Here is a 24,563-nt window from a genome sequence, read left to right as displayed (position 1 = left end):
AGCATGACCACAAGAAACTGTACATTATTTTCCATTTATTGTTTTTTGTTGTTTCAATTTTCTACCGAAGCATTATTTTTAGCCCTGTTTAAATGGTAATTTAATTATATTTTAGGGTTCACGATACAATAAAATGCCCAGAACCCCCTGATAAAACTTATTCCTGGAATCTGGAGTTTTGACTTAAAATATTTCATATGAAGCAAACCAGTTTCCCTTGGATGAGAGAATTTCTGGTTTTGAGAAGTATAGATGGACAAGAAAAAACTTAATGTCCCCTCCATAAGGGTGGGTGCATAAAAATGTATTGCACAATTCACTTATAGTGAAATCTTTTTCCTAATTCATTTTTTTGTAACTAGTGACCAATCACAATTTTACTAGTTCAGATCTGTGCAGTTACAAAATTATACAAACATATTCTAACTTCACAATTTTGAATACTTGTTATTTCATATATGAAGCTATTTTTTTTTAAATAACTAGTTGTATTACAATAAGGTCAAAATTTAAATAAAGCATAAATATTTATTTGTTTATTAAATATCACAGTTAACATCTATGTTATACAGAACGTGCATTACAAGAACTTGTTATTTGTATATTTATACATGCCAATGTATGGTTCTATTAGTAAAAGAGAGAAAAAAGATTCAACTGACTGAAAAATTCCTAATCATATTTTCTCATTTACATCATTTAAAATAACTAATAAATCTAGACTTTTAATGCTATAAACCAGTACTATCTCCAAGCAAGGACAATTGTTTGGATTATCACTATGAAAATGTGCTTCAGTTTAAAAATATGACATATCGTAGATGATGAAAATTATGAACTAGATGATGAAAAAAAAAACCGGTTGGGTTATGCTAATATATTGAACACTCTGTAAAAGCCTATTCCAAGTCAGGAGCCTGTAATTCAATGGGTGTCTTTTCTTGCTGTATGTCATATTTGTTTTTGGTTAATGACAACTTTTGAGTTCGATGCATTTCCATCAAAAACTCTGGTTTTAATGAACATCACTTTCATTCAAATGTTGAGCGAGTAGTTGCAAAACTACATTGCTATATTGCACAAATAATTCTGCAATTAAATTCTCATAATAAACAATCAGCACTGCTGTCATTAGGGGATTGTGATTAAGTACATTTTTTTGTACTTACAAAACAAACTTTACTTCTAATTAAGCCTGAACAATGACGATCACTTAGACGCTTGATGAACGGTAATAGTGCAGGGATACAGGCGATCCCCTCTATCTGGTAAAAAACGTCATAGAGGCATGCATGTTTGACGAGTTCTTACCAGTGACAGATGAAGTCGAAAGGGGTCTATTGATTTGTACATATATCAGGTTGTTAGTTTTCATCTTTAAATTGATTTAAAATTTGTTGTCTTTTTTTTTGGATAGCTTTCTATGCAGTATGGGTTGTGCTCATTGTTGAAGGCAGTACAATAGTCTCAAGTTTGACTTCTTAGACCACCTCTTCTTACCTTTATATTTTTAAAATATGTGTGATTGGTTTTTTTTATATAAAATGTGCAGTTTGACTTTTTTCCCAAAAATTTTTAGTGTTTTATTCATACACAAAACACTACAAATAAAAGCGATAATTTACACAATCTTAAATTTGAAAAGATAACAACAAGTTGTTTATACTAATCACATAGTAGATAACAGAGAAAAAGACACCACATCTTATTACTTTCATAATAATTAAGCAATGCCCCATGAAAAAGCAATAACCAATATTGTTACTAAGCTAGAAATCTAAAGCCATTTACAAAAATTACAAAATAATAATGAAAGTATGGGGAAAAATTAAAATATCCAAGAAAATTATAGACAGATTTTATTTTCATGATACCAACAAAAAATCTACTTCTTAACTCTGTAAATTAAAATATAAATTTGATAGCAATTTATGCAGTGGGACTCCTTTAAATAATTAGAAAAAATATTTAAAAAAAAAACTATTTCAAAATCTTTTTGGGATTTGTTGGTATTGCAATCTTTTTGACTGTGCTGTATTGCAATACAATACCAGAAAATAAAAACTAGAATATAATTAAAATGTTCCTTAATCAGGTATTGGATAAATTGGTTTAATATGTATAATCTTTTTGCATTACAAAGGTAAACAGAACATGCTAAGGAAAATTTATGGAGATGAAATTTCATTTTCACTTACATACACATTAGAAAAAGTAGCATTCAGTTGAGGTTCTAATTATTTAAGTCATGTTACAACAGAAAAAGTAGCATTCAGTTGAGGTTCTATTTAAGTCATTTTACATCAGAAAAAGTAGCATTCAAATGACAGACTAGTTTAAATAAGGGTCAGGAATGAAACTATGAGATTTTATCTAAGATCATCTAACATGAGGGAGTAAACAACATACATATGAAAACATCCAACTTATACTTCAAATGCAAGGTTAACAAAGTTTGATTTCAATTTCAACAAATTTAAAGAACTATTGATCAAAGTGGTACATCATTTTATGAGCAGGGTCGGATAGGAATTGATCTTGTCAAATAAATATCAAAACATCTATTATATTATTTTGGGTTTAAAAATCTATATGCAAGGTCTGTAACTGATTGAATATTGAGTTTTTATAAGAACCCAACAAAACAGCCCAAAATTCATCTTTCATTTCTTTTTTTTTGAATGTTCAAAAATCAATTTAAGTCTTTTAACATTTACTTGTATATGTGCACTTGCATAAGGTCGATTTCTATCCAACAGTTCATGTCATAAAAAATAAATAAATAAAGAAATATGTAACATGCAGTTACCTCTAACTGGTACAAAAACACTTTGTATAAATTTGTTGAAAATAGAAATTCTGAGACAGCTGAGCAACTGAAGTAAAGTTAAGCAAGTGGGATGACAACATTTTAACACTTACTGATCCTCCTCGCCTGTTGTCTGAGACTAAAATATGGATACTTCAATAAATATATAACCAAATACAAAATAACCTCTAAAGTCTTGTTGTTGGAGACTAAAATATGTATACTTCCATAAATATATTACCAAATACAAAATAACCTGTTATCCATTGTTGTCTGAGACTAAAATAGGTATACTTCAATAAATACATAACCAAATACAAAATACCCTTTTGTGTTATCTAAGATTGCAGATAAAACATATATAACCCAAAAATTAGATAAAAAAGTAAATATAGAACAAAAGCATTTTTGTTTTTATATACTAACTTTATTTTGAAAATCTGCTGTTTTCTGAAACTACAGATGATATTATATGTACCTTTTTACCATCTGCTTCATATATTATTCTTTCCTCCATTGACTTTTTTGCATAGGACATTTAAAACATACTGATGAAAATAGCAAAAGCTTCGAAAGGATAACAATGGAGATTTAAAAAAAACCATCACATTTAAATAACCATGAGTGGCAAAAAACAAAATTCATTAAAGAAATTCATATCAGATATTTACAAGGATATACTTTTTATATTGACATCAAAATTTGTCATTATAAAGTAAACTGTGAGGTTTTTAAAGATATCATATGGAGTATAGAGGCAAGAACTTGCTGTCATTATGGATATAAAGGGAGGTCATCTATATGGAGGAATGGATTAAGGATGTTTGCTACGGATATTCATTCACTTTTATCTATGTACACTTTTTCTAATGAGGAAATAATACAAAATAAAAAGGATAATGCGTATTTTGAGATACGAGATTTTGAAAAATTTGATTAAAGATGATATCTTTTTTTAATATAGCATTCCTTTTGTGGATAATCCTACAGAACAACAATATGTTCAGATAAATGACAAACAATTTTACACATATCAAAGAAACATGTAACCCCAAAACCTATACTCTAAATAAGTACAATAAATCCTGTGTTTGCAAAAGTTCACCATACACATTTCAACTTGAATTTTAAAGTACTATTTGTAATCATCTAGTTGCCTTAGATTATTTCTTTTATTTGATTTAAAATTTATTGAAATTTTTATGGCTGTTACCTTGTGGAAACAGTTATCTAACTCAATCTAAAGACCTCACAATAACTTTCAGAATTAAAAACAGAAATAAATGAATTCTTATCTAGCTACTGTGGAGTTATTTATTTTCGTGGGTACCAATTTTCGTGGATTGGGGAAAACTTACATGTTCGTGGATATTTATTTTCGTAGTTTTGGTGAAATCTGCTTACCAGCCTGTAGAAATTTTGGTATACGTTGAATATTTAGTTTCGTGGTTCATCTGCTACCACGAAATCCACGAAAATTGGTATCCAAGGAATAATAATGAATCCACAGTATGCAATTGTCTCGTTCCTAGTCAGGTCTAAAGTACATTTACCTATTAATTGTTTGATCTTTTTACAAGCGTATTTCAAATAAAAGTTGTGTTTAGTTGAGGGAAATAAACAAAATAAAATTGAGAATGGAAACGGGGAATGTGTCAAAGAGACAACAACCCGACCATAGAACAGACAACATTACATTATTTTACTTTAAGTTTCTTTCTAACTAAAATTTTTCTATTTCAATAAGTTTAAAATATCAATAGATTCAGAGCTTTATTTAATCCCAGATTTTCAAGGCAATCTCAGGAGCCCATACAATCAGCTGACATTTTACACAAGTAAATAAATGATCATCACCTCTTCTGTCTTTAACAACCGTGTATATAATGTATTGTGCTCATCATAAAACTCTCCTTCACCATTCATTTGTCCATAGTCACTAAAATATATCTCCTCCGTCTGTGTTCCCTGGTGTACTCGCGTCTTTTTCTGTCGTTGAGACATTTTACGTTTTGTAGAGTATGTGAGATCTTGATGTCCAGGACCTACATAAATGGTATTAACTATTATTATATAATAAATTAAATGAATTCCATTACCATGGAAATGTGTGTTGTCATATAAATTGCAGCAGGACTGTTTAAGTATTTATCAGATCCAACTTTCAAAACTGGCATATTTTCATGTACCATTTTCTTTTAAACATAATGCATGCATATCTTAATTGTTCAACTTTCTGTTTGGTTAGAACATATTTTTCATATTATAACATGCTATTCTTTAACTTAGATATCAGAGTTCTAAATCAACTGACACAAATGTGTGACAATTTTTTGCAAATCTGAAAAACAAGTTTTACGTATTCATCTTAAATAGCAACTTGATTTTGAAAAATTTTCCCAGGTCTTCATTCATCATATAATGAATTACAAGTGTTTCATGTTTAGTTTTCAATATATGTTTTATAAATCTATATCACAAACTACAATCAGCTTTTTCAATCAAAATTTCCTTTCCTATCTTTATATAGATACAAACCATTTGATACAGAATCCGTGCGCCGATTACATCCTGCGTGTTGTTTACTCCGACATTCCATCACAACCAAGTCTTTACAATGTTTATGTGCATTTATACCACAATCTGAAAAATAAAGGTACCTATAATTGCCTAATTCCTATGGGTACAATTGTGCACCCCTTGTTGTTGTTCTTTCTTTACTGTTATAAATCAATTTTTATGAAAACAAACTGGACAACAAAAATATGTGATAACTTATTGAAAGTTTTCCAAAGTTCCTAACCTGAAGTGCTAACTTATAATCTACAAACTTATAATAATCTTGAGTTCAAATATGCACTTTGAGTATATCATAAAGGTACCACTTTTAAGAGCATCTCTTGGTTGTTTACTTTAGTTACGGGTAACTTAATTGTAAGCTTTATAATCCTGAGTTGGCTGGGTAATGGAATATTGTTGCTTTAGTTACTGGTAACTTAATTGTAAGCTTTCTAATCCCGAGTTGGCTGGGTAATGGAATATTGTTGCTTTAGTTACGGGTAACTTAATTGTAAGCTTTATAATCCTGAGTTGGCTGGGTAATGGAATATTGTACCCAACTAAACAATACCATTTAAATTTTATTGGAAATTGACACATTTTAAATCTGCCCATTTCAACTAAACTTTATGATAAGACTTCATGATACCAGGTGTTTTGTTTCAGATGTTTTTTTCTTTACTTGAGTACCATTATCTAACAAATAGCTATAGCTAGCTTCAGGAAGCTTGAACCCTACTTTTTATATTATGTGCTGCTTATTATTTTCATGTTCAAGTTAAAAGTCAACTTAATCATTGCTTCATTATGATAGTTTATAATTGTATGTTTTAGTTTTATGATATATTGCCAAGTTAAGACAAAGAGGGAATGTTGGTGCGCATATGTAACTTGTTAAACCTGTACAAAGTCAGGATATTTGTAAATCGTCCTTTTTTTTAGTTGTATTTGTCTGCTTTGTTTGTCATTTTTTTTTCTCAATGAGTCAAATATATAAAAGTGGTTGGGTGTGATTTTTGTTGTACTATTTAGTAGTTTTGGTAAATCGTTTTATGTTTCTCACGACTGATGTTCAATTATGGAGAAAACTATCTAATAATCTGACCACACTAATTCAAGGAAATCAACCGGTTTCAAAAATTTATTCATACTCAATACAAAAATAACAGATAATTCTTCTCTCTCAGATTTTTTGTGTCATGCAAGTGTAAAACAATAACTCACCTTTACATTTCCAACCTTGTTTAATTAAACCCCATAACTGAAACGGACAAGAGAACAACTATCATCACCATTTCGGAATTAGTAACATGTTATGTAAGTTGAACTATTTTTTAATCTTTTTTATTCACATTTAAAAAATGTTAAATTGTTTACATTGTTTTATTCTACTAATTTCAAAGAACTTTGAGTCTGAATGTGTAATTCTCTAAACTTTGCATTTCAATGCAAAATGTATACTAATTGAGCTACAAAATTTATACAAAGATCTTTATTTTTCCTATTTTAACTTAACTTATTTTGCCTCTAGATTTCTTCAGGATTTCTTCAGGAGAACATTAGTTTCATTTCATATACAAACTAGCAATTGTTAAGAAAATGGAGAAGTAAAAATGACATGAATGTTTTCCTAGTGCTAGTTGAAAATACTATCACATAACAAAATAATATAATTTGGTAGAACAAAAAGATCCCTTGCACTTTATTGAAAGTTGGAATCAAATTTATCTTCAACCCTAACTAGTTTTAATTTTTTAAATTGTTAAAGACTAACAGGATACTTACTAGACCCGTACAGTGTATACAGAAAGTAGGCTTAAAATATGTCGTCTCGTGGAAGTCATGTTTAAAGCTGTTTCTTAGAGCATGACAATTAGCTCTAAAAAAGTACGTCTTCATTTCTGCTTTACTTATTTTACCATCCCTGAAAAAAACATATAATTATATAATTGGTGCTAAAACATCTAATTTGTTTACATTTACACCACCTTTAGCACCAATTATTTTGCTTTGACCAAATTTAATTTACATGTTTCTAGCTTTTTTTACTGTTCAGGTGACTTAACATATAGGGTGAATCTATTAAAGAAAAAATGACATCAATGTTTGTTTATAATTTTAGTCTGTACTTAAATATTTAAGGAGCTATATTATTACATGTCTAGATGTTAGACGAAATGTTAATTAATATATGTAATAACAATGATAATTGTAATGATTATGGTTCTGATCCTGCCTGGAATTAAATGTATATGATTTTTATAGCATGAAGATAATAACATCTGTCTAAACCTTTTTTAATGTTTCATTCTAGTTTATAAAAATGTTTTTCTGTTACAAATCATGATGTATTGTTTTATGTGTACATGTTATGCTGCAAATCAAGGGCCCTTGATTGGAATAATAAAATATTGTACTTTTTCCTATGAACTGTCAAAAGAACAAAAGGAAAGTATACTGGGTAAATATGTTTAAAAGAAACCATTGACATAGTTTTCAAGACAAAGATGTAGCTGTAAATGATTTGAAAAAAACCAAACATTTTTAAGTTTGTACTATAAGTTACTATGTACTATTAAAATTCATTTCCTTGTTGATAATGTCATAAGGAAAAAAATATGAACAGCTGACATTCCATACATAACAGGACATTTAAACTGCATCTTTGTATTATGAAAATAAGAAGATGTGGTATGATTGCCAATGAGACAACTCTACACCAAAGACCAGATGATGTAAAATTTAGCACCAGTAGGTCTCCAAATTTAAAGTTTAGGTTTGGTTTTTGACTTCTTCTGTATTATCTACTGGTAACTTATTGTTTCAATAGTACATTTGTACTGAGCATTGTCACATGTTTTATATCTAGGACAATTATACAACAATATTGAAATATGACGATCAGATACGAGTACCAACATGTATTTAATTGCAAATGTGCAGACATTACAGCTGTTACATTAAAACCTTATTAAACACATGTCAATGACTTTTGTCAAGGTTGTGCATACTTTTATTCAAATGATTCCAGTTTAAACTGGTTGATTGAGTTATAATTGTATGTGAAAAAAAACTTTTGCCTACTACAACTTTTTTTGAAGAGAAGACAAATACCAGTATCCTTAAACAGGAGCAAATTATTATTGTTGTCTGAATGTTGGTATTATAAGAAATAAAACTTACTGATCAGCGTCAAGGACAGAAAATGAATCAATAAATGGAAAATTCCCTGCAATAGCCTCAAATTCTGCATGTGATATAAATCCATCTCTGTCATGATCATAATTTTTAAACACAGCCTGAAAAACAAATAACATTAGAATATTTGCTGATAACTATTCATTCTGTAAATGTTTAACTTTTGAATGTAAACACATTAAAAGTCCCTGAATGTCATTAGGTTTTCTTTTTTTGTTAGGTTGCTGTCTCGAAGTATACTCTATTTCAATTTTCATTTAAAAATAAGTTCCTAATTATTCTTTCTTGATTATAATTATTACAAATGTAAGTTTTTATTATAATTGATAAATATCATATCTAATATCTTTTTCTACCAATAGGCAACCAAATGTAGTAAAGTGATTCCTGGGGGTAGAAAAATGTGGGAAGTTCATGTTCATTAAATACTTTTTTACCTATAGGTTACCTTTAAGTAGATATCCAAAAAGACCCATAATTCCTAAGTAATCTTCATGCTAGATCTGTTTACCCTTCATGAGGACATGAGATTGACTGAGGTTTTGGTTGGGTTTCGTGATTCTTAAACTTACGATTTCTATGATGTGCTTTGTAAACTGTTGTTTTTGTTTTAGGTGCTTTTAACTCTTTGTCATAGCTTTGTTTATTTGCCATTAAGTTTCTATCTTGTGCTTTGTACACATTTTTTTTTTAGGTATCTTAATTTTTTGCCATAGCTTTGTTAGTTTTGTCATCTAGTTTTGAGTTTGAACATCTCTTTGGTATCTTTTGTCTTTCTTTTGGTCAATATAGAGCCATCAGCTTCTTCTACTTTCTCATTTGTAAAATTAAACATACCTCTACCATATCGTACACATGTTTGTTGATTGTATTTGGATCAGGGGGACTAACTCCTGCCAACCAATCAGCAAATACTACTGGCTTGGTAGGTGTGGAAGGCTGTAAAAAAAAAATCTGACTTGGAAAATACACAATTTCTTTATTATATATTTTCTGATATATTGCAAAACATTAAGGCTTACTGACTCAACATTCAAATTTTTTAGAATCATGTTAAACAAGGGAATACCCTAGCAATTGTTAACAATTAAGACAAATTTGAAGGAGAGTGCATGCTACCACCAATGTGTATGAAATATAGATCCAGAGTCCACGCTTATAGTACAAAGACCTACAACCTTTTAATCTACTATCTGTTCCAGTAATCTATACATCAGAAAATGAAATTTCTGTTTTCAATCTTAGAAAGTTTGTACCATTATAACAATATCAGAGAATCCTAAAAGATCTTTAAAACAGAAAGAGTGACAGTGGAGTGTTGTCAGATTCTTGTAAGAGAAGCATGGGTGCAGGTTCTGTATTCGGTCAGATTTAACAATCACATATTTGTTAACAACAAGCACAGATTTGAACCTGGGCCTGTCAATTAATAAAAAAAACAAAAACTAAAAGTTAGAAAATGCTATTACCATATTTCTTTCAAAAGATGTTTCTTGATTGAGGCCTGGACAGACAGAATAGTTTTGCCATTATTTGTCTGCATTTAGATGAGAAACAAATGATCATATTCTGTACCTTTTCAGGCACAAAGAAATAGAAGATAGACAATATCTAACAAATATAAATTTATGCCTATGAGTTAAGAATAATGAGGGGCACCTGTATTTTTTTAAAGAGTTAAATACTTACTGAAGATAATGAGTTTCGTGGTTCTCTAGCTAATGACAATTCATAAATTTCATCCTCTGTGTAGTGTAAATCTAATGATAGCTATAAACAGAAACAAAAATGGAAATATATGATATGTGTATAACAAGTACTATCTTTTCGAGGTTGCTTTACTTATCTGGTTGATTGTGTTGTTGGGTTGCTGACATACAACTCATATCTTTTTTTAATCTATATGTAAATCTAATAAAAAAACGCTAAATCAAAATAAAAAAAAAGGATTTTAACTGACACAAATTAAAATCACACTTTGCTGTGAACAGAAACAACTCCTTACAGTATCCTATTGTTTGTGTGTCATTTAGTTTCTTGTGAAGAGTTGTCTCATTAGCAATCACACCACATCTTCTTTTTTATATATGTACTAACATTTTAAACAAGTTTTCTGACTGCTTTAATGTGATTTCATAAGGATATCATATATCAAATAACAATAAATATACACAATACAAATGAAGTACCCCAATTCTGGGATCATTTGATGGAAAGCTTGTTATAGGACATTGTGACATACAGACATTTGCTTTGAGACGTCAGTTAATTCCAGGGAAAAGCACCAATTGAAAAAGAAAAAGAATGTGATAAAAAAATAACATAATTCAGGACTTAAAAATGTTTAATGGTATCATATAGGTCCTCTACCAACCGGCCATATTTTTCAATTAAACATAAACCATGTACAAATATTTGTTATATTTCTTAAAAAAATAAATATCAAATATTTTATACAGGACTCTCAAGCAAAATAAGTGCAAGACATTATTTTTTAAAAAATCATCAATTTTCAACAACTGTTAATTCCTGTTTAATAAAACCTTATAAATCTAACCATGCAATTTTAATGTTCATAATATACGACGATTTGATTTATCTTGGATCATTACATCTGACGGTGCATTACGTTTGCGCACAGCTTTTGATTACATTTGCATGCATTTTTTTGACAGGTAAACTCAGGTAAAATGTAAGTAAAAATATTTGGTCTCTTGTGGACAGTTGTCTCACTGGCAATCATACCACATTTTCTTTTTATACTTCTCTATTTATTAATTTGTTCAATTTTTTACAAGTAAAAGCACCTCTTCCATTAGTCTAAGTCTCCTGCTCACCAACGAAGAGGTGGAAGTGGGACTTCGATTATTAGTTTTTATTCTGCATTTGCAAACAGTGCATCTCGAAGATATATCCCAGACTTCAGTGTTCTATCAATATGGAAAATAAATCCATCGTATATTTATGATTTTTTTCCCTAAATTTGTTTCAGACAAACAAAACTCCATGTTTGTGCCTTGGTTTAACTTGACAAATTAACTTAAATTATTTACTAAATTTAAAAGCGATCACTATTCGTTGAAACACTATTCACTATGAAATATTTGCAATGAAGTTACGTGTATGTGTTAATCTATAAACAGGGTTTATCATGATCACTTTATTAAATATGAACAATATATAATTTGAATTAACAAATATTTTCAAAATTAATAATTGATAGTCCTATCTATCATGAAATTAAAAAAAATACAGTCAATTATGATTTAATTTAATTTTTATTTATATCTTTACCTGAGTTTACCTGAGTTTACCTGAGTTTACCTGTAAAATGAATGCGCACAAAGGTAATCAAAAGCTGCGCGCAAACGTTTTATCCCCAAATGCATGCAAATGTAGTGCGCCCACATCTGAACATGTGTGAAGATTTTTCCATTGATTCTGAGATAAGTGCATAAACTTCAGTTAGTCATCTCCTCATTCAAAAGAACCATTCCAAAAACATTTCGTAGAGTTTTTAGGTGACTTACTCCACTACTAAATGAGTATTTTCCATATATGACCCTGAAAATTTAGTCCTTGGTCTTAAGATAAAACATGTTTCAAGTTGACAAAAAGATTATGCTCATTGTTTAAGGTTGCAAAGTGACCTATAATTGTTAATTGTCTTCTATTGTTTAGAATTGTTTCATTGACAATCATGCCACATCTTCTTTTGGTATGTAAGAAAGTGAAATAGAACTTTTTTGTCACTTTATCTGATAAAGTGTTGACATCTTCACCCTAACAAGTTGGCAAAATTAACATGTTTCAACTAAAGGAGAAGGGAAAATGATGCTGTATACTGTGGATTCATAATTATTCGTTGGATACCAATTTTCATGGGTACAGGTGAAGCACAAATTCAAATGTTCAACAAACAACATATTTGCAATAGGTTTTTGAATACATACCGGAAGATTGGCAAAACCAAGAAATCAAATATACACGAATGTGCAAATTTTCTCAAATCCACAAAAATTGATACCCACTAAAATGAATGAATCCACAGTATGGCCAAATCATTAGTGGAAATTATAGGGTTGGCACATTCTTATATACTTACTCGTAATGTGTTTACAAGATCCATGTTGGCACATACAGGTATACTCTCTTTTTGTAATTTGGTCAATTCTCGTAGCGTTTGAGACAACTGTGCCATTTTTCTGAAGTTAATTAACTTTCCCTCGATTTTATCTGGTACAGCTGTGTGAAGCAGGATCAGATCTTTTAAGTGAACCCCTCTGTAAATAGAGGAAACATTTTTAAAACATTAAAGCTTAGTTCAGATATAATTACTTAGATATATATTCATTCTTGTCGATCTCTGTTTTCATAATCAAAAGCAGAAGAAAGTTGGTTTGTTTTATTAGATTATAATATACAACCTATGGTTTATATCTTGCAATAGTTGTTTTTTTAAATATCCCTGTTTTAGAATAAAATGTTTTCTGGTAAATATTTTCAAAAGCATACACCAAAACATGATAGGTTTAAACAGTACTAAATAAAGGAAATTTAACTATAATAGCCTAATATTTTTTCATATAAGCGTATGAACAATGAGATAACAACAGTCCTTCAGATTCTAAAAAGGTGAATTAGTATCTTTTAAGTTTTCAATGTAAACTTCCTTCATTTTCTTTATTTGGTGTAAGGAGGTAGATTTAAAAAAAACTTTGTATAATAAAAATGAAGAGTTAAACTTTAATTTCAAAAACTGCCAAACCACAAAGCTTCTATCCTTCTGATTTCATAATCCCACATGTCAAGTTATATAAATAAGACATTATGATTCTTTAAATAATGTTTCTTTATCTTTCTTTGCCACAGTTATATGAAAAAGTTTTTAAGTAAGACAGAGAAAGGATAAGGGATTGAGAAAAATGCAGTTATGCTTTAAGGACAAAAAAAATTAAAACAATACTTGAAAGACCATATAAAGTCAAAATAGTTCTTCATGTTTGAGGGGCCTGATGGGTTATTTTCGTTCTTTGTGATCTGCGCTTTTTTGCTATCGTGATCTGTTTTTCTACAATTTTTTATTTTTATTTTCGAGATCTGTGAACATGGAAATTTATTTTCTGTGAATCGTGGTTGACAAAAAAATCAACTCGTGAATAGTGATGAGACCCCTTCCCCCCCATCAGGCCTCTCATATCTAAATAACTACATGTGACTATTTTTTCATATTCTTAGTTAGAAGCATAGTACTACCAGTAGTAAGAGTATACTTACAATATAGGAATCTTAAAATGAGTACACTGATTAAATACTTTTCTGTAGTTACTGAAGTTATTACTGGATGACAATAACTCTGTAAACTCCATCAAAGTCTGAAATGAAACACAATGTCATCATCAATTAAAATGTCCTGGTTTTGTGACAAGAGCTATTGGAAATTTTTAAAACAAGGACAAGAGTTATATACAAATAAGATTATTTTACCATAAGACAACTGTCCAACAGTGACCAAATGACCTAGATGTAAGAAACTATAGGTCACTAGTTTTCTTTTTATATGAATAGGTGTACATTTATAAGACAGCAACCAAACAATCAAAAATCTAAACGACACTGAAACATCAACATAGGGTCACACAAAAAAGTCCATTTTGTACTGATTTTTCCTTCAAATTTTGTATATTATTCTGGACCAACACAGCCCTTGTCAGTTGCTAAACATAATGGTTGGAAGGTTTCCTAACTAAAACAATTAAATCAGGCGTATGACATTTGCGCCGATTTTGAAAATTTTCATTCTTTCATTTGCGCCGATTTCATTTTTTCATTTGCGCCGATTTTATTTTTTCTCCTAATTGATTTTACAGGTAAGTTACAGGTAAGTTAATACTTTTACATGGGCTGAGCACAGAGTATAAAGACAAATTAAGCATCATTGGTAAATGGCTATCCCATTTTTTCGGGTTACCATTCCTTCCCCCAAATAAAATCAATGACTGCTTCACGTTTGACAATATGACTGACGCTCCTTCTGATGACAAATGTCTTACATTCTTAGCCGGGTACAGACTAAGTACATATATATGCACACTGTAACGCTATCCACCTCATTTCTGAGCAGCTGCACCCCAACTTTTATGTTTTTAAAGATTTTATCAAGAAAATCTAGGCCGTAACGTATGTTAAAATGCGAACTCTAGAAATGCTCGCATCAGTACGTAAGCCAGACAGAGAAAAGATGGACCCTGTTAGCGACAATTATAGGAATATCTTAGATGTGTTGCCTATACACACTCGACAAGAACAGATTTAAGATTTGAATGTATTCCGTTTTAATGAATTTGAATCCTTCATTTTAGCATTAACAGAGGGTTTTTATCTTTAATAGGTTTTTACTTCTTGATTTTAAAGTATGTAAATATATAGCTTTTATATCGATTTATCTTGCTCGAAACCCTACTTCCATCTCCCCGTAGTGAGCAGAGGATAACAGCTATATACATGTTATGATTGACAATTCATAACATTTGTACAACTGGCTTACGGAAGAGGTTGATAAATGGTAAATGAAAGAGGGACGAAAGATTCCAGAGTGACAGTCAAACTCATAAATTGGAAATAAACTGACAATGCCATGGCTAAAAATGAAAAGGAAAAACAGACAAACAATAGTACACATAACACAACATATAAAACTAAAGAATAAACAACTATAACATGACTGGGATAGAGAGTTGTCTCATTGGCACTCATACCATATCTTCTTATATCTTTTCACCTGTAATTTACCTGTAAAAAAATCGGTGCAAATGAAGAAAAAAAATCGGCGCAAATGAAAGAAAAAATCAGCGCAGATGAAATGCAGATCGGCGCAAATGCAAAACGCATATTAAATCGTATGGTGACATATAGTTGATAATTTCTGTGTCATTTGGTTTCTTGTCTCTTGTGGAGAGTTGTCTCATTGGCAATTATACCCCATCTTCTTTTTTATATATACAATTTGTACTTTGGGTGAATTTTTGAAACTAATACCCATGCTGAATTGTCTCCATTTGACTATAAAGGATGATTTTTTTCATATACATTTTTTTTTCAAATAGTTTGGAGAGAAAAATTTCCTACAAACCAATGTGGCTTCATTCTTGTTATATGCACCTTATCAGACCAAAATAAGAAATCTTGAAATAGGTTCTCTCAAACCATTATTCTATTGTACATGTACAAATAAATCTAAAAATTAACTGATCAAAATCAAAAAATTGGCTTCCATATTTTTCCAATAATTCTTATTTTTTTAATACATCTTCCATACATTATTGCAGTCCAGTTAATAAATCTTTTTTAAGATAACAATATAATATTCCTAATAAGATTAACCTACATTTTTTTTCTTTCTATATAGCTTTTTATGACCTAAATAGCTTTTTCAATTTCGAAAGATATATCCAAGTCAACATGTTTTGAAAGTCACAGTTCATAAATGTACTTCATTAAAGAAAATTAAAGCAACAAATATACTCTTTCAAACCAAATTCATTGTTAATGTCTGTGACCTACATAGAATAAATATACCTTCTAATAAAAGAAAATTTCCTAAAAAGTATTGAAATGAATTTGGAGACAGAGTCTGACAGACACATTAGCCTATATATTGTATAGCAGTTTTTATTGGGTAAATTTAGAAAAGATCTTGCTGAATGCTCTTTTCCATATATAAACCATGCACAAATGGTATGATCATTTAATGATTACTCTCTTGAGGTCATTATTAAACAGATTCAATATTCATATATTATTGAAAATATAGGTCAAGCCACATCTTTAAAAATGAGAACTACATTAGTACAAAAATGTCATAGTCATTGTGTACTTAATTAAAATTAACCACCAATTAACCCACATAGAGTTCTGAACAAGTATCACTTGCACTTTATGTTCCCAAATCTAATAATATTAATTATTAAATGTAATTATTGACAAATTACTGTGAATCTGCATAATCAGGATTAGTCATCTTTTTAATATGATTTTTTGAGTTTTTGTAATATCATCATTGATAATAAATGAATGTGGTACATAAGCTGAACAATAGGTGTTTTTGTGACGTCATTTATAGGTCATTTTCATTTTAGGTACAAAAAGCATTTTTTTTATTTGAAACAGACTATATTGCAAGGACAAACATAATGAGAACCATACCATAATGTCAAAACCAATGTGAATAAGTAAAAGTTAGATATTGTACAGAGGATTTTGTTTGTACACATTATCAGGGTTTTAAGAAAAATTGTATTTTCATTGATAACTGACTTAGATTAGGGATGTACAAATGCCCAAGAAAGCTGTGAAATTTGTATCCAATGAATAATAATAAATTCACAGTATATCAATGTATGCATCAAAGAGTTTTAATATAAGATATCCAATATTCTATGTACTCCAAGTATTGTATTTCGTGGCTGAGAATTATTTGCTGTATATAAAAGAAATTTCATTTTGTACATTTGACACTAGTTACAAGCTAACCATCTTACATATAATTCTTATTTTGAAAAAGTAAGCTAGCATATTCACTTATGACTTAGAATGTTAAATCATTTCAGGACCTTATACATTGCACCATGAATATAGGGAAAAAAACAAGTATCTAGATTCTTCTAGTAAAATTAATACATCTGATTGTCATAATATTATTGTGTTTTGATGTCTTTTTTAAAATTATACAAAATTTCTGAATTTTATACATGTACTAACATCTATGAAAAGAATGTCATAATAAGAATCATATTTTGTTAAATACAAATGATTTACCTTTTGTGTTTCACTAGGTATGCAGGCATTTGTCTTGGATAACCTTGCCAGAGCACTGTGCGTCAGACCACCAACAACTGACATTAGTGTGTTAAAATTTTGTAGAATTCGAAGTTTCTGAAAAATAATGTAGTGTTGTGAAAAAAAGAATGTTCCTTTTTTGATTCCAAGATATTCTAAGATATCTACTATACTAATTCTGAGGCTCCCACACGATCTATAGATAGGCTGATGGCAACAAGGAAATGTTCAAGACAGGGGTGTCCCACTCGGCGCTTATTTTCTATTTTCGATGGAACTCTCCCATTTTTACACAGTTGTCAGTCCATATCATGATAAATAAAGAGTACAGTACAAAATTTCATGAAGATTCTACTTCCAAAGGTAAACCAAAGTGTAACTGACGAACAACCGTATGGCAGAATAGAACGAAAAACTATATGTACCGCAACAATGTTTTCAGGACATAAAACATGAAACTGATCATCAACCTTACTTGGATACATTTGTCTTTTTGGAGCACACACAGAGACGCTTAATGTAGCTAGTGCATTATGCGCTAGTGATGACCGTCGACCATAGTGTATTTCAGCAATAACCCAGACAAACTCAATTCTTTTTAAAGAAACAACCAGATGCTCCGCAGGGCGCAGCTATATACGACCGCAGAGGTTGAACCCTGAACAGTTGGGGCAAGTATGGACACAACATTTAAGCTGGATTCAGCTCTAAATTTGGATTGTGATTAAATAGTTGACACAGCATAGGTTTCTGACACAGAATAAATGTGGTCTAATGAACTTAAAATATTTTTTTTGCCTTTGAGCAATTCACTATGCTGTTGAATATTAATCCTCTCAAAAAAATGTTTGAAGAAATTTTCTTTTTATTAATGAAATCTGAAATGAGAAAAGTTTAACCCCCCCCCCCCCTTTTTTTTCACCAAAACTGATCTCAATTCAAATTCCTAATGGAGTTTGCAACAATAACTACTCATTTAAATACATCATAAAATATTAAAATGTAAAATAAAGTGCTTGTTATCACTGAATGGTAAAGATTGTTTTAATTTATCAGTTGGTAGTAAAAGTGAATATACATTGTATATTGTATAAAACAATGATTTAAGTTGATTCAACTACTATTCTGGACAAAGAAAGATAACTCCAATCAATTGAAAATTTCTTGCTATTGCACAATATTGTGCAATAAGATATTTCTTGCTATTGTGCAATACTGTGCAATTGAAAATATTTGCTATTGCACAATACTGTGCAATTGAAGATTTCTTGCTATTGCGCAATACTGTGCAATTGAAAATTTCTTCCTATTGCACAATACTGTGCAATTGAAGATTTCTTGCTATTGCTGAATACTGTGCAATTGAAAATTTCTTGCTATTGCATAATACTTAATATAATAATTTTGGATCCTGATTTGAACCAACTTGAAAACTGGGCCCATAATCAAAAATCTAAGTATATGTTTAGATTCAGCATATCAAAAAAACCCAAGAATTCAATTTTTGTTAAAATCAAACTTAGTTTAATTTTGGACCCTTTGGACTTTAATGTAGACCAATTTGAAAACGGGACCAAGAATTAAGAATCTACATACACAGTTAGATTTGGCATATCAAAGAACCCCAATTATTCAATTTTTGATGAAATCAAACAAAGTTTAATTTTGGACCCCGATTTGGACCAACTTGAAAACTGGGCCAATAATCAAAAATCTAAGTACATTATTAGATTCAGCATATCAAAGAAGCCCAAGGATTCAATTTTTGTTAAAATCAAACTAAGTTTAATTTTGGACCCTTTGGACCTTAATGTAGACCAATTTGAAAACGGGACCAAAAATTAAGAATCTACATACACAGTTAGATTCAACATATCAAAGAAACCCAATTATTCAATTTTTGATGAAATCAAACAAAGTTCAATTTTGGACCCTTTGGGCCCCTTATTCCTAAACTGTTGGGACCAAACCTCCAAAAATGAAACCCAACCTTCCTTTTATGGTCATAAACCTTGTGTTTAAATTTCATAGATTTCTATTTACTTATACTAAAGTTCTGGTGCGAAAACCAAGAATAATGCTTATTTGGGCCCCTTTTTGGCCCCTAATTCCTAAACTGTTGGGACCAAAACTCCCAAAATCAATCCCAACCTTCCTTTTGTGTTCATAAAACTTGTGTTTAAATTTCATTGATTTCTATTTACTTATACTAAAGTTATTGTACGAAAACCAAGAATAATGCTTATTTGGGCCCTTTTTGGCCCCTAATTCCTAAACTGTTGGAACCAAAACTCCCAAAATCAATCCCAACCTTCATTTTGTGGTCATAAACCTTGTGTCAAAATTTCATAGATTTCAATTTACTTAAACTAAAGTTATAGTGCGAAAACCAAGAAAATGCTTATTTGGGCCCTTTTTGGCCCCTAATTCCTAAAATGTTGGGACCAAAACTCCCAAAATCAATCCCAACCTTCCTTTTGTGGTAATAAACCTTGTGTTAAAATTTCATAGATTTCTATTCACTTTTACAAAAGTTAGAGTGCGAAAACTAAAAGTATTCGGACGACAACGACAACGCAGGACGACGACGCCAACGTGATAGCAATATACGACGAAAAATTAAAATTTTTGCGGTCGTATAAAAATGGTCCAAAAATTATCTTTTCTTTTTTAGCCATGCATTTCTTTTTCTTTTTCCTTTTTAGCCATGGCGTTTTCAGTTTATTTTTGATCTATGAGTTTGTTTGTCCCTTTGGTATCTTTTGCCTCTCCTTGACAATTTGATAGCTAATCAGGCACTAGAAATAAAGAAAAGTAGACTTCGAACCGACTTTAGATACAAAAAGGTCACAAATAACTCAAATTTGACTGCATGTTGATTTAAGATGAAAATCGAACTTAACTTGTACTTTATAGTGCCAAACAATTGGGAACAAATGAAATAAATTTTTGATCCGTTCTCAAGTTTTCATCTGGAAACCACCACGGGACGGATACACAATCATTTAATACTTTTGTAGTCTCCACTGCGTTTAGTGGAGTATAATAAAGTAGACTAAAGTGTGACAGATGGCCGAAAAAAAAACAGTATCACTGGCGGATCTAGAAATTTTCATAAGTGGGGGCCCACTGACTGCCTAAGGGGGGGGGGGGGTAAAAAAATGATAAAGTCAATACATTTTCAATAGCAACAAGAAATTAAATCAAATGTTACTTTGATTGTTATCAGATAATCCTCAAATGAACATTTTTTTCAAACAGATTCATTGCATGTGAATACCAGCAGATGTTTCAAATTTAACAAAAAAAACTAAGATATATCATATAGAAGCTGCCAATCATAATACAACTGTATAAAATCATTCTTAATCCGATTATCTGTAATCTGAATCCATTATTTGGTACATTGTATTGATATGTTAAAAACTTCCAATTTGAATGAGTTCAATAACAAACAGAAGGTAATAACATTTAATACCTTTGCTGTGAATTCTTGATGAATTTTCAGCTCTTAAATATTTTATTGAAATATGTATGATAAAATCTCTATTCTAAATTCTCACATTAATTTTCAATCATAACAAATGGATCTCTCAGTAAGCTAGTGATGTTATTAAACTGGCTTTTATTGCCATGATAAATGTAAGAAGAAGCTTAAAGTTTTATTTTTGTCATAAATGATAACACAATATCAGACTGATGTTTTTTTTGCGCAAAATTCAAGATTTTCTATAACAAATATTATAGGTACAGGTATTTATATTATTGAACATAAGCTGGTACATTTAAGTATATGGACCAAGACAGGTGGTCAATAATTATATATTGCAAAATGTCCTCATAAATATTATTATTTTAACAAAAAAGATTTTGACATTTAACTGAAAGATTTATATTTTTTAAGTGTCAAGGTTTTTTAAAGTACTAACAGTTGAAATTTCCATGTTTTTCTGAGCTGTTCTAGGTTTTGAAAAGACGATTAGGACAAAAAGAATTGGGGGTCTTAAAAACTAACTTTTTTTTGAAAATTAAACAGTTCCTTAAAACAAAAGATAATTTGTGTCTTAAAGGCAGTAGATGGATTCTTTAGTCATCTTAAACTCTGTCCTTTGGTACATTCCTTTTTGAGAGATAATTGCCAGTACCTTTAACTTCCTTATGACCCTAAGCGCCATGAATTATATGTTAAATCGCTTTTTAAAATGTCAGAATTCATTGTTATTTCAGACTTTCCTTGATGGGTAATACTGAAGACACAAGAACAATTAATCTCAACTGGCTGATTACCATGATAAGATCTTTGAATAAGAATAAAACAACTGTATCAATTAAGAATTTATTTCACATATAATACCAAAGGTCATTTCATATGCTGGATTGATGTGAACTTTATTAAAGTCCGATATTAAGCATTGTGATTTTCACAGTAGCCCATTAACTATGGTCATTGAATCATCAACTTTTGTAAAGGTCAAAGTGATTATATTTGCTTCTGTAAGCAGTAAAGTTGTCAGTTTAATAGTAGTAACAGACATGCATCTAACATTTGACATTCACAAGAATCAATATCATTGGTCTTATATAACTTGGTGTTTTCAGCATAAGGTGAAAATAAGAATTATCGCCTTCTCCCAGAGGAAAACATTAAAAATTATCACCCTCTTTCATGTAAAATACAACCAGGTGCTCCGCAGGGCGCAGCTTTATACGACCGCAGAGGTCGAACCCTGAACAGTTGGGGCAAGTATGGACAAAACATTCAAGCATGATACAGCTCTGAATTTGGATTGTGATCAAATTTTTGACATTACATGGTTTTTTTTTACACAAAACAAATGCCAAGATTTTACAAATCAATTAAAGATTTCTTCTTCAAACTTTTTAAATCTAAAATTAAATAGTTGACACAGCATAGGTTTCTGACACAGAATGAATGTGGTCTAATGAACTTAAAAGGTTTTTTTTGCCTTTGAGCAAATCACTATGCTGTTGAATATTAATCCTCTCAAAAAAATGTTTGAAGAAATTTTCTTTTTATTTATGAAATCTGAAATGAGAAAAATTTAACCCCCCCCCTTTTTTTCACATCCCCGTTTCCCTTTTTCAAAACTGATATCAATTCAAATTTCTAATGGAGTTTGCAACAATAACTACTCATTTAAATACATCATAAAATATTAAGATGTAAAAAAACTGCTTGTTATCACTGAATGGTAAAGATTATTTAAATTTATCAGTTGGTAGTAGAAAGTGTATATACATTGTATATTGTATATAACAAAGATTTAAGTTGATTCTGGACAAAGAAAGATAACTCCAATTAAAAAAAATTCTTGCTATTGCACAAATAGGATATTTCTTGCTTACTATTCTGGACAAAGAAAGATAACTCTAATTAAAAAAAATTTGCTATTTCACAATATTGTGCAATTAGATATTTCTTGCCATTGCACAATACTGTGCAATTGAAAAGACTTGCTATTGCACAATACTTAATATAATAATTTTAGATCCTGATTTGGACCAACTTGAAAACTGGGCCCATAATCAAAAATCTAAGTACATGTTTAGATTCAGCATATCAAAGAGGCCCAAGAATTCAATTTTTGTTAAAATCAAACTTAGTTTAATTTTGGACCCTTTGGACTTTAATGTAGAATTTGAAATTTGAAAACAGGACCAAAAATGAAGAATCTACATACACAGTTAGATTTGGCATATCAAAGAACCCCAAGGATTCAATTTTTGATGAAATCAAACAAAGTTTAATTTTGGACCCTTTGGACCTTAATGTAGACCAATTTGAAAACTGGACCAAAAAAACTTCAATAATCAAGAATCTAAGTACATTTTTAGATTCAACATATCAAAGAACCCAACCGATTCATTTTTTGTCAAAATCAAACTAAGTTTAATTTTGGACCCTTTGGACCTTAATGTAGACCAATTTGAAAACGGGACCAAAAGTTGAGAATCTACATATACAGTTAGATTCGGCATATCAAAGAACCCCAATTATTCAATTTTGATGAAATCAAACAAAGTTTAATTTTGGACCCTTTGGGCCCCTTTTTCCTAAACTGTTGGGACCAAAACTCCCAAAATCAATACCAACCTTCCTTTTATGGTCATAAGCCTTGTGTTTAAATTTCATAGATTTGTATTTACTTATACTAACATTATAGTGCGAAAACCAAGAAAAATGCTTATTTGGGTCCCTTTTTGGCCCCTAATTCCTAATCTGTTGGGTCCTAAACTCCCAAAATAAATACCAACCTTCCTTTTGTGGTCATAAACATTGTGTTTAAATTTCATAGATTTCCATTTACTTAACCTAAGGTTATTGTGCAAAAACCAAGAAAAATGCTTATTTGGGCCCTTTATTGGCCCCTTATTCCTAAACTATTGAAACCAAAACTCCCAAAATCAATCCCAATCTTTCTTTTGTGGTCATAAACCTTGTGTCAAAATTTCATAGATTTCTATTAACTTAAACTAAAGTTATGGTGCGAAAACCAAGAAAATGCTTATTTGGGCCCTTTTTGGCCCCTTATTCCTAAAATGTTGGGACCAAAACTCCCAAAATCAATACCAACCTTCCTTTTATGGTCATAAACCTTGTGTTAAAATTTCATAGATTTCTATTCACTTTTACTAAAGTTAGAGTGCGAAAACTAAAAGTATTCGGACGCCGGACGACGACGACGACGACGACGACGACGACGACGACGAAGACGCCAACGTGATAGCAATATACGACGAAAATTTTTTCAAAATTTGCGGTCGTATAAAAATGATTACCCTCCCACACTTATAAATATACTTATTAACACCTAGGTTCCATTCACCTCTTTAGTCAGTATTAAGTACAGGTAGTGTAACAACAATATATCATTATTTTTCTAAAAATAGTAGTTTAAGTGCTAGATAAAATCATTTCTTTTTTCCGTTTTCTTCTATTGTTTTTTTTTTTTTTTTATCTTTTATTTATCTTAATATTGATTTCCTTTACATACTGAATGAAAGCATTGGACAGGAAAAAGAGAAATCATTTAAATGAATAAATGAAAAAACAACTTTATGCACTAAAAACCTGCCATTTGATACGAACTGACTAAAAACCTGCCATTTGATACGAACTGAGATGAGATATAGAAAG

The 24,563-nt window shown here is 30.3% G+C and overlaps 1 protein-coding gene across 10 annotated transcripts in view; it reads right to left on the bottom strand.

Annotated features, from left to right (window-relative positions):
* Window positions 1–24,563, bottom strand: part of LOC139516865 (ras guanyl-releasing protein 3-like) — a 70,629-nt gene that overhangs the window by 1,596 nt on the left and 44,470 nt on the right. For 5 of the 10 annotated variants that reach the window (XM_071307239.1, XM_071307240.1, XM_071307236.1 and 2 more), the window contains 11 exons: window positions 17,384–17,500; window positions 13,844–13,941; window positions 12,672–12,849; window positions 10,256–10,336; window positions 9,404–9,505; window positions 8,552–8,667; window positions 7,154–7,292; window positions 6,593–6,629; window positions 5,348–5,452; window positions 4,667–4,854; window positions 2,923–2,948 (listed from right to left, as the gene is read on the bottom strand). In XM_071307239.1, coding sequence (XP_071163340.1) covers window positions 2,923–2,948; window positions 4,667–4,854; window positions 5,348–5,452; window positions 6,593–6,629; window positions 7,154–7,292; window positions 8,552–8,667; window positions 9,404–9,505; window positions 10,256–10,336; window positions 12,672–12,849; window positions 13,844–13,941; window positions 17,384–17,500 — 1,187 coding nt within the window. The remainder of the gene's footprint in view (window positions 1–2,922; window positions 2,949–4,666; window positions 4,855–5,347; window positions 5,453–6,592; window positions 6,630–7,153; window positions 7,293–8,551; window positions 8,668–9,403; window positions 9,506–10,255; window positions 10,337–12,671; window positions 12,850–13,843; window positions 13,942–17,383; window positions 17,501–24,563) is intronic. The other 5 variants (XM_071307233.1, XM_071307234.1, XM_071307232.1 and 2 more) reach the window with 1 other exon arrangement.

The sequence above is a fragment of the Mytilus edulis genome, chromosome 3 (genome assembly GCF_963676685.1).
Source record: "Mytilus edulis chromosome 3, xbMytEdul2.2, whole genome shotgun sequence".
NCBI lineage: Eukaryota > Metazoa > Mollusca > Bivalvia > Mytilida > Mytilidae > Mytilus > Mytilus edulis.
Note: the sequence above shows the minus strand (reverse complement) of the source record. Positions and strands in the feature narration are given on the sequence as shown.